Below are 11,720 nucleotides of genomic sequence, written 5' to 3' on the forward strand. Positions count from 1 at the left end.
TGTATTTTCGCACTTCTAAATATTTTGGATTGGGCTGCTTCTGGAGTTATTTATTTTGTTAATTTTATTTCACTTATTTAATTATTATAGCAGCGAGTGTTTTGCTTTCATTATCTTCATTTTCCGTGTGAGTTTTGCTGCCTTATTTTACGTTTGATTTTTTCCACAGGTAAGTGCTTTACATTTTGTGTTTATTTCTGAGTTTTAGTTTAAAGATTCCTTTGCCTAAAATTTTTAGTTGTCCTTTTAATTTTATTTTTTCTTTACTCTTTTTTTTATTTTATTTTAATTTATTTTTGCTTTCTTCACTGGTGTACAACTTTAGATGATGTTGATGAATCAATTCAACAGACCTTGATGCCCAATGTATTGGTATTTTAAATCAAGGGGTGGGAACTGTGTTACAAATCGCAGGCAGGAGAGACTAACAAGTAGCGACTAAATTCAGTACGGAACAAGACCTTTTATAATTAAGGCCAATACAAACTTGTAATTTGTTTATTTCTAGTGCATGAAATACAGGCAATTTACAAAGTAGGTAGTAGGTAGGTAGGTACTGTTGTAACACCCTATTACATTTTATACACTGTTAAAATAACAAAAGTAAAGGTAAAGAAATAAGATGGAATTTCATTTAGCAACTTCGGTACTTGGTTTGCAATTGTAATTCTTCCGTAATTATTATTTATTCGGGGTATTACATAAGTTGTATGTCGTGTATTAAGTTGTGTATTGTATTTGTTACCTTGTATTAGTTTTGTGTATTAGTTACCATTACATTTTTATATTTTTCATCAAAGGTGACTGAAAACGGTGACGGCAGTGTTGAAGAAACGGTGCAAGCGTTGCGCGAGGAGCGTGCACTGCTTGAGAGACGCCTTGAGGAAGCACATATTCACTTGGCCGACATCAAGTCCTCGTGGTCGAGTAAGATAGCCTCGCTGGAAACTCAGGTAAGTACGAAAAAATTCTCATAAACTGTCCCCCAGCTGAGATTCTTGGTGTAGTTTTCATACGAAGACACTAGCCTAGTCAGCTTGGTTGGTATTGGTAGAGCGTCTGCTTTTGATTTGATTCCCGGCCTAGAGATGGGCGGTATATATCGATATCGAAAATATCGATACTTTGATTCGATATTCCCATCTCTATGCCGGCCGCGGATTTGATTCCCGCCCGGGGCAGATTTTATCCTGAACGGATAAGGTTCATTCTCGGAACGGCTGGACTTCTCCTATCCTGTTTTAATTCTCTCTTCGATTTCGGAACGGTAAGACCTTAGCAGTTACAGTTTCCTCTGTAAAACCTTTTGTAAATCGAGCTCAATCCAGAGATAATTGAACGAAGCAAGTCAGCGCTAACAATTTTTTCTCTTTTTCTGATTTTTTTTTCTTTTCTAATATTCTTTCTGTTCAACGTTTATCTTTAAGATAATGTTGCAGTTGTAGAAAGTTTTGTCAATGTCGTAACTGTTTCAGTTGGAGCGGTTAAGTCGTCAAGCTGGTGAAGAGGGGGCGGAGAGAAGAAAGTCTGACAATCTCATCTCACAATTAGAGAAGAAAATCAAGGACTTTGAACTTACCAACGAGAGTTTGAACTTGAAACTCGAGAGAATTAAAATCGAGCGTGACAGTTTGGCAACCGAATTGAAAACGCTGACGGCGGAAACAGTGAGTGCTTTTGTGTAAATAATACTCACCATGGTTTTGACATGTTTAGGGCACCCTGTATATCAGAACACATTTTCCAAGGTAAAACGAAATCCAACCTTGACTTTCAATAGAGGCCTTATAGCTTCTTTCTAAATGATACACAACTTTATTCCAAGTGTATTTAACATACCAGAACACAACTGTATGATTTAGAGGTGCTCACATTAACGCAGCCCAACCTAACTACTACTTTAAATGCTGTGTATGTGTAATCAATCCCAGAGCCATAGCATTGAATTCTCGATATTCCTGTTCCTGGGTTCGAGACTCAGAAAAAAGTACTCAACCCTCCGCATTTTTTTTGTACCTATTGAATATCTTGGGTTATATTATGATTTTTCTGACTTGGATTTTGTTTCTGCTCTTTCTTTTAGTGTTTGTATTTTTGCGTAGTGATCACTGTACTTGCTGGCTTTACTTTCGTCGTATTCATCCCTCGCTGCATGGCTTATCTTGACCTCCTAGCAAGTACTTCTGTAATCATTTGAACCATTTTATTAACGATGACTAGTACTTATTTCACGGATTTTTATTTACATAGGTACATGGGATAAGGAAAAAAAAAATCGGACATAGTACTCGTTGTTGTTGTTTTAGCGGCTTTAGCTCTCACCATATTATTATCAAATGCACACTCTTTTCTCTTGTAATTTAGTAAAATTAACATTTTCATTTCAGCAAAAAACATCAGACTTCAGAGAAATAGACGAGTCTTCATACAATGAATGGCTGAAAAAAGAAGAAGACTTTCAAAGAATTTTACTAGACAAAGAAAATGAGTGGAAAAGAAAGGAACAAGAATACATTAAAGAGATAGAAACAAAGAAAAGAGAATTGGGTGAATCTTTGAAACAAGTAGAAGAATATAAGAGCAAAATAGTAAGATATCAAGAAGACAAAGATCAGTTGGAACAATATCAATTACAGGAAACAAAGAAAAGAGAATTGAGTGAATCTTTGAAACAAGTAGAAGAATATAAGAGCAAAATAGTAAGATATCAAGAAGACAAAGATCAGTTGGAACAATATCAATTACAAGAAATGTCAAAAATTAAACATCTGGTAAGTGTTTTGGTTTATCAGGTTGTTAAGGACTTTCATAGGACATTTTCTAATTTAAATAATTTTGAACCAAGTAGGCTTTTGAAAGTTTCACTAACCCTAAAGGTATTTGAATTTGTTTATTATTAAATTAATAATCCCAATGTTCTCAATCCTTATTAAGTTATTACCCTAAAAGGCTTGAATATGAAGGACTTGAAGATTGATACCTATTTTACATTACATTACATTGAAAGGGCAGTCTTTTCTGACAAAATTTCTGTGTGCAGAGTCTAGTATGTAGGACTATTGCACCACTTTATACCTATTGAGTTTTTTTTTTTAGCTGTTGGCCAAGGAAAAGGAAAGTTCAGAGAATGCTGCAGCCCTGAAAGAAAATCTTGCCCTAGTGGAATCCCTTAAAAATGAAGTCACACGATTGCGGCCGTTAGAAGAACAAATTAGTAACTATGAGGTAAGCATAACCTTTAGTTTTAAGATGTATTCATTGGTGTGATAGGTGGTGGTAAGCACAAAGGCTTTCTTATTATTATTATTAGTTTGGAAAAAGAAAAAGACCAATATTATTTTGAGAACTACTGTGATCACATCACTTAAGGGTATAACTAAATAGTGATGCAGTTTTACTAGGTATCTATAAGGAAAGTGAGTAATTACAGGAGACCATTAATAAGGCTCAATATATGGACTATATTCATTAATAAACTATAACACTTCACTCTTTAGGGATAAGGCCCTCGAGCCTTTGTACTTTGTACCTATCACATCAATTGGCTGCAAAGAAGTACTCATTCTTTCTTTTGAGTGTCAAAAAAAAAAACAAACAAAAAAAAAAAAGAAAAATTTTTATAACTTTCTGATTCCACTGGTCCCATTTTATTAACACATCATGTAGTCCATTCTTTCACCTTTATTTCCATTTTTTCACCATTATTAACGAAACGTGAACACACGATAGCAAAGGTAGGTATTTCAAAGGTTTTTGCTGATACTTGTCAATTGTCAGGTAGGTACTATTAATTAAGTAATTCAAAACATTGGTTTTATTTGGGGACCTTTGAAGAAATACGAGATTTTTAGTGTTTTTCATCCGATTTCAAATACACTTTGTTTAATTTTAATGATTGTCATCTTCTTCTTTTTTTTTTAGTCTTCCACGGAATCGGACACGACTACCAAATACCAGGAGGTTGTCAGAGAGTTGGAAGATTTGAAAAACAAATTCGAGGTAGCACACCTTACTGCCAGGCGCGTGTACATAAATTTTTTTTCCAACACAAATTATATTTTGATATATCTAGTATTATGTTAGGAAAAAGAAACACATTTCTACTCCACTGATAAAAGGTGTTCGAAATTATTCATGCATGTTAACTATCAGTTCGTGCTGTTGAAAGGAGAAGAAGAAGAAGTACATTATTTAGCACACCTTACTGCCAGGCGCGTGTACATAAAAAAATTTTCCAACACAAATTATATTTTGATATATCTAGTATTGTGTTAGGAAAAAGAAACACATTTCTACTCCACTGATAAAAGGTGTTCGAAATTATTCATGCATGTTAACTATCAGTTCGTGCTGTTGAATGTACAGACAAATAAATTCATTATTATTTGACATAGTGGAAGTATTTCAGACGTACTCCTATGGAACAGGCAGATAGCAGTACCCGTTAAATAAAGTTCAGTAAATTTAAAGTTTTCAATTTTTTTCTTCTTTTCTCGTATTTTAGTATGTTTTAGGTTGTTAAATTATGCTTGCTAGAGAAATAGCAAAGGTTAAGTGCGAAGGGCATCACTCTTGGAATTTTGTCGCTAGAACTAAATGTCAGCCCAAAAGCGATCACCTAGGTTGACAAAAAACGCTGACCCCGTCTGAACACGGGAAAAGGCGGAAAAAAGAGGAAGATAAGGTTGTTAAATTATGTTTTTTTTTTTGTTTTTTTTTTTTTTTTTCCCCCGGGGAAATCCTATGGAACAGGCAGATAGGCACCTACAATACCCAGACTCGTACTTAGGTACCCTCTATCTATACATTCTACATATACATAATAATATGTTCTGTATATCACTCGAATTTGTTGAAAACATTAAACCAGGCGATCGTGGAAGTGAAAAACCAATAATTTCCATACGAAAATTTTCGTTTTGAGAACCACAGCATTATTTGAATTATTTGTTAGATCTGCTCTTACAACTATCTTCATTAGGTACCTACTTCCTTATCAACTTCATTTGTAAAATAGTTAGTGCGGTGGGTTTGGGTTCTAAGGGTTGGTGGTTCGAGTCCTAGACACGTAATATTAATTAATATTATGGAGGAACGCCATTTGTGACGACCGCGACCATTTTTAAGAGTTTTTACTTTTTTCTCCTTAATCACTGCTTTCTCATGTATTTTCGCACTTCTAAATATTTTGGATTGGGCTGCTTCTGGAGTTATTTATTTTGTTAATTTTATTTCACTTATTGAATTATTATAGCAGCGAGTGTTTTGCTTTCATTATTTTAATTTTCCGTGTGAGTTTTGCTGCCTTATTTTACGTTTGATTTTTTCCACAGGTAAGTGCTTTACAATTTGTGTTTATTTATTTCTGAGTTTTAGTTTAAAGATTCCTTTGCCTAAAATTTTTAGTTGTCCTTTTAATTTTATTTTTTTTTTTTACTCTTTTTGCTTTCTTCACTGGTGTACAACTTTAGATGATGCTGATGAATCAGTTCAACAGACCTTGATGCCCAATGTATTGGTATTTTAAATCAAGGGGTGGGAACTGTGTTACAAATCGCAGGCAGGAGAGACTAGCAAGTAGCGACTAAATTCAGTACGGAACAAGACCTTTTATAATTAAGGCCAATACAAATTTGTAATTTGTTTATTTCTAGTGCATGAAATACAGGCAATTTAGGTAGTAGGTAGGTAGGTACTGTTGTAACACCCTATTACATTTTATACACTGTTAAAATAACAAAAGTAAAGGTAAAGAAATAAGATACCTAAGGAATAAGATAACATAAGATTTGATTTATTTGTATTATTTTTTTTTCTCAATTCAACATTACCTAATTATTTCGATTTTTTCATCCTAATTTTATCAACCCTTTTCTCTCGCCCCGGGTCAGGACGATATCGAGTGTCTCCGTCACACGTCGGAACGGGAGCGTTGGACCCTCTCCTCCAAACTGGCTCAGAGTGAGGAAACCGTACGTCACCTCCGTGCAGTACTGGAGGTGCTCACAGAGGGACGAAGCGTTTCTGCGGAACGCACAGATGTCCCAGCAAATTCAAATCGCCCAATGTGATCTTAGAAATACTCAGCAAGAGAATGACGACCTGTTAGCACAGTTGAGTCAAATTGAACTCGCCTCAAAGTCAAAAACTAGCGTAAGTTGCCTTGGACCTTATTTTTTCACGAACTTTATAATCCCACCTGGATTATACCACAGTCTAACTCTGCTAGTTTCCTATATCAGGATAAAAACACGGTGGTTGTAACAGACAGTGGAAATCCGGAAGCAGGTTGTATGTACAAGTAGAATGTATACTTTGTATACGTACATATGTTAAATTAAAAATTATACAAAATATTTTTGGCATGTCCGCTTTGTCTTTTTTTTTTTCCCATTAGGCGCTTTAACACTTGCGTGTCGTTCGCGCCGCGCTTTGTCTTTAGTCTCTAATAAAATATTCTGTTTTTCCTTTTAGGACGTTGAGAAATTGAAAGAAGAGCTCAATGAACTGAGGAGTCAAGTTAATGGCACTAAACTGAGTGATTTAGAAACGGAACTGAGCGAGAAAAATAAAGTAAGATCCCATACTAAAACGTCTTGGTTTTCAACTTTTCACTTATCTCTGAAATTTGTGTGGATATTACAGCATTACTAAGAGTCTCCTTTACTATTCCTGTCCTTCTATGTCTTTTTTTTTTTTAAGTTTTTACTGTGGTACTGTTTTAAAATAGCTACTCAATTGTCCTTACTAGGCTGATAGCCGTATTTCAATCATAGGGCCGAAAAACTTCGACTCTCTCAGAAATCAAACCCGTTAACTCCGGGTGCAAGCCTAGTAGATTCGTATAAGCTCAACCCGACCTTTGGGCTGTTTGCCCCAAAGGTCGCTTTGTGTGTATGGCGCAGGACAATAATCTGTGTTTAAACTTGGTTTAACTATTTGACTTGTAAATATGTAGAAGCTACCATAATACATAAACATAATAAGTATTACTTTTTCTAATGTAATCCACAGACGATCCGAATGCTTCAACAAAGACTGAGCGACATGAAGAAAACGCTTCAGCAGGAATTAAGAAATCACACGAGTGATCCACGGAGTAGCCCGAACGAGACACGAAATAACACGAGTGATCCACGGAGCAGCCCGAATGAGTCGCGAAATAACACGAGCGGAGAGGACACGCCCCCTGTACAACCTATGAGCTCGAGAAGCAACAGTCTGGAAGACGATGTGAACTTCAAGTATTTGAAACATGTTATCATTAAGTTTCTTACGTGCCGAGAATATGAGGTGAGACCAAGTTATTTTTTAGCAGATTTTCCCGTGCTTAGCCACAAAGAATTTATCATAAATCAAGATTGGTTTAGATTTCGGCAAAACTCTTACAAAAAAAAAGGTTTGATAGTGGGAACTATAACAACAGGAGTCTTATTGTTCCGAAATTGAAGAAGGACAGGATAGGAGAAAGCCAGCTGTTCCGAGAAAGAACCTTATTTGTTTAGGATAAAGTCTGCCCCGGGCGGGAACTAAACCGGATAATGTTCGTTCTCAAAACGGCTGGATTTCTCCTATCCTGTCTTCGATAAGACCTTAGCGGTTATAGTTTTCCTCTATCATTCTCATAAACTGTCCCCCAGCTGAGAGTCTTGGTGTAGTTTTCATACGAAGACACTAGCCTAGTCAGCTTGGTTGGTATTGGTAGAGCGTCTGCTTTTGATTTGATTCCCGGCCTTAAAAAAAAAACAAAGATTTACATTTTCTGTGTTTCTCTCCCTCCCTCCCTCAGGCTCAACACCTAACCCGTGCTGTAGCAGTTCTACTCAGGCTGAGTGCTGAGGAAGAACAACAACTCCGTGATACTCTGGATATGAGAAATTCGTGGTGGCCCAGCAGATCCAGAATTCTGCCCAGATGATGAACACAACCAACCAGTATCAACTGCTCTGCCTCTTGTCCTGTCTTGGTGATGTAGTGGTCAAGACACTCGCCTGGTAAACAGGAGGGCGTGGGATCCCAGCCGAGGCATGGAATTTCATCCTCATTTATTTGAGAATTTGACCATGTAGTAATGGAGCTCTAAGGGTTAGGTGGTAGAGAACGCCCCCGGCGTTAACCTCGCCTAGTGGTTACCTTCCACTCAAGAGTTTATTATTATTATTACTACTGTTCCTGTCATGTACCGTCCGCATGGTCATGTCATTTCACAAGATTGGACTAAAATCAGAATATTGTCAACAGTGGTTGGGTGGAAGACCACACAAAAGTGAGAATTCTTCCCAGATGATGAACACAACCAGCCTGTATCAACTGCTCTGCCTCTACTGTTCCTCTCATGTACCGTCCTAATGGTCATGGATCGCCTACATATTTTATAGTGCAATAGTCCTAAATAAAAATGGACGCGGCACACAAGGGATCAAGAAGAGACCGCCTGAACATGGTCTACATTTTCATTTCACGAGATTGGACTAAAGAAATAGAATATTGTCAACTAGTGGTTGTGTGCAAGACAAAACAGAAGTGAAGAAGAATAATTGTGTTAAGCACGAATGATTATTACAAGTGTCAATCCTATGTGTGATACATTCCTAGGGTGTATCTTGCCCATAATTAATTCACCGGGTATGGAGTTAATATTCAAAGTTGAACTTGAAAAAAGTTCATACTGGATAAATTTAAACTCGTTGCGGTCTGAAGAATTCATATTCTTAATTGAGATTTCTTGATTGGTGATACACTATGATGAATTTTATCTTTTATTTTATATCCATCTGAATTTCTAGTCTTTCCTCCTAGTTGTATTATTCCAAGGCCTCCTATGTATAAATTAACTAATTTATTAGAACACAAAATAGCTAGGTAATGATTTGCAGAATGTTCAGTATTTTTCCGTTCAAAAGGGAAATGAAAGAAATGGTTGCTCTCAATTTCATTGGATGTTACCATTTCTTCCAAAGCGATGGGTATACCTATACGGGGCCGGTCTGGGCCACATGTAAACATGTAGCATTTTTTTTTTTTTTTACGAATTAAATCAAGAGATACATAGACACGTTTGTATAACAGATTTTAAATGTTAGAATGTAACTTTTTAAACAATTGTATGAATTATTTATACACAAACACGTTTCAGGAATATATGGAATCCTATCTATACACATTAAAAACACGACATTCCTCCTACACTTTTTTCTAGGTATATTTTTTGTTTATTTTCCCCTGTATGTTCCATGAATGTCATATAAGAGACAGTAACGTAGAAGACAAATATTTTCACCCATTTCCCCCCAATCAAAATATACCCTATGCTTGTCAATTTGGGATGTTTGTCTATTGTTTTTTCGACACTAATAAAAAACACAAAGGCATATTTTTTATGTTTCAAATTTATTTTTATATTTTTACAAAATGTTCATAATGTAGTACCGTACATCAAGGGAGGTATTTCATGTTCATTAAACTATTATTGTTTTGGGTTTGTATGGATAGACTTTAGTCCATTTTTTTCTCTCTCACTGCAGTTTTATAGGAAGTTCTACTTTTACTTTTATTATGATTTTCGCCCATCTAAGTAACATTACACATTGGCTATGTATACTAGATTTATTAACCAGAGTTTAAACAGTAGATGTCTTTATCTCAGGGTTGTTGTTGATATAAATGTCGGAGTTTTTTGACCATTGGGTCATTTTCCATTGAATCTAAAACTTCAAAATAGGCCATAAAACCTGTAAGAGTCTCATATAAAACCAGCAAAAATGTATATGTATTGCCTGAATACATAGAGGTCCTAAATTTAAAGTAGAAAATGTCCTTGAGGAATGGTATCACTTACAAACCTGGCGACTGGGAGGAGTCTTTTCAAGAAAGGAGAGAATTGGTAGTCTCATATAAAACCAGCAAAAATTGTATTGCCTGAATACATAAAGGTCCTAATTTTTTTTTTTTATTAACATTTACAAATTAAAGTAGAAAATGTCCTTGAGGAATGGTATCACTTACAAACCTGGCGACTGGGAGGAGTCTTTTCAAGAAAGGAGAGAATTGGTAGGAACACGTTCGTATCATTTTGTCAGCAAAAGCACTGGATGATTAGAAACGTGGAGGTCCTGGAAACAAAATTAGAGCATAGAGATTAGAGACCGTTAGATTATCATTCATTCAGATTTGTCCCTTCTAGAATAAATTGATTTAATTAAAGAGTGACAGTTTTAAAATGTCAAATAACAGAACTACCTACTTATTATTTTTAATTTTAGTTGAACTACTAACTTTTTTCATGCATCTTGAAAAAGGTTTGATAGAGCTGTAACAATGGAGGTCAGAGTAAAGTTTCCCTGGGCGGGAATCAAACCTGCAACCTAGTGACAAGCTTTACTCTAAGGCTAAGCTGACAAGTGTGGCATTATAAAATGATGAAAAGTCATCGGCCAAACAACACAAAAGTAATAAAGCACCTAATAATAAAAAAAGAAAATGAAACAGGAATAAATTATTACCTCCCCTCATCATGCCAGGAGGCATTCCCATCATTCCAGGTGGTCCTCCCATCATACCAGGCCTTGCTCCTGGTGCCATCATCTGTTGTGAAGGTCCACCTACACCTCGCACGGGTCCTTGAAGTCCTGGATAACACAAAAAATACATTGATAAAATTTACATGAATGTGTTCCATCCATGATGCAGAGTCATGGATGGAAAGTGCCCAAGAGAGGAGTGGATGGAGACAATCTGTTGAACATTTGGTCAACTAGGCCCTGGTCATGGATAAGTAAGTACCCAAGTGTAGGTACCTACATGTAAAAATGTTCTCTTTCCAATAAAAGTTAGCAATGATATTGTAGGAAAATAACCTGATAATAAAGGGTAAAAATATTCACTCCTAAAAGTCATACCTACCTATGAGGTACTTAACTAAGTAAATACCTTATTTCCATACCTTTGGGCTAACTTTGTGTTGTCACTAAGTACCTACCTACCCACTTAATGCAGTTGTCTAATTCCTACTGAGGGCTGAGGTTAAAAAATACACAAAATTGTTTGTCTGGCAGTGAATAATAAAATTGAAATATAGAAAAAGGTCCATTCAATGAGTCCATCCAGCTTCACCTTTTGCAGATTGAAGGATTACCTACTTAAGTACCTACACTAACTTAAAATTAGAAGAAAAAAAAAATCTGTAACCATTGTTGTCTAGCTATTCAGACACAAAATAGTTGAAAGCCTTTAATTTCTCTCCCCCAAGTTCCTATTGTAAGTAGTTAGGACAGTTAAGTGATGATCCAATTGATACTTCATTGAGCAGGGATTTTGCTTGTGGTAGAGGATTGGTTGAGTGCTGGAATTGGTTTGAATCATTGAATGCTTCTTTGCATCCTTGTTTTGTATTGTATTGCCATCATGTTATTTGTTCTAATTGTTTCTTTAAATTTTCTTCGTTATACCTCACTGTTCTTCTTGAATTGCCTGTTTAGTTTGGACACTGTTAACACTTACGAGTATAAAACCTGATTCAATATTCAATACACGACAAGACCCTTGTCAATTCCTGTCGTACAACAACCCCTTTTCGCTTTCCTCTGGTTACAGGTGTAGCTTAAAACGCGGATTCAAAATGCAGTTTCTGTTCATGTCTATTTTCGCGCTGTCTAAATGTCTATAATGTTTATGTCCATATTCCTGCCGTACAACAACCTCTTTTCGCTTTTCTCTGGTTG

General features: G+C 35.9%; 2 protein-coding genes across 2 annotated transcripts; both read left to right on the forward strand.

The window, feature by feature from the left end:
• Nucleotides 1-755: 755 nt before the first annotated feature.
• LOC103517314 lies at nucleotides 756-4,448 on the forward strand (the record flags this gene model as incomplete). The annotated part of the gene is made up of 4 exons (XM_026829454.1): nucleotides 756-953; nucleotides 1,476-1,667; nucleotides 3,922-4,019; nucleotides 4,409-4,448. Coding segments are annotated over 4 exons (528 nt in total), but the record flags the coding sequence as incomplete, so codon positions are not given.
• Nucleotides 4,449-6,002: 1,554 nt separating this feature from the next.
• On the forward strand, nucleotides 6,003-8,981 carry LOC103517315 (golgin subfamily A member 1-like). The gene is made up of 4 exons (XM_017447417.2): nucleotides 6,003-6,153; nucleotides 6,475-6,573; nucleotides 7,015-7,293; nucleotides 7,790-8,981. The coding sequence occupies exons 1-4, from the start codon at nucleotides 6,040-6,042 to the stop codon at nucleotides 7,916-7,918; spliced, it is 621 nt and encodes a 206-aa protein (XP_017302906.1). The 5' UTR covers nucleotides 6,003-6,039; the 3' UTR covers nucleotides 7,919-8,981.
• Nucleotides 8,982-11,720: the final 2,739 nt, after the last annotated feature.

Source organism: Diaphorina citri, unplaced genomic scaffold, assembly GCF_000475195.1.
Source record: "Diaphorina citri unplaced genomic scaffold, Diaci psyllid genome assembly version 1.1 scaffold1808, whole genome shotgun sequence".
NCBI classification, from domain to species: Eukaryota; Metazoa; Arthropoda; class Insecta; order Hemiptera; family Psyllidae; genus Diaphorina; species Diaphorina citri.

Coding starts and splice junctions, on each gene's coding strand:
- LOC103517315 (XM_017447417.2), top strand. CDS start 6,040: ATGTCCCAGCAAATTCAAATCGCCCAATGTGATCTTAGAAATACTCAG. Junction 6,154..6,474: donor CCTCAAAGTCAAAAACTAGC/GTAAGTTGCCTT, acceptor TTTTCCTTTTAG/GACGTTGAGAAATTGAAAGA. Junction 7,294..7,789: donor TTACGTGCCGAGAATATGAG/GTGAGACCAAGT, acceptor TCCCTCCCTCAG/GCTCAACACCTAACCCGTGC.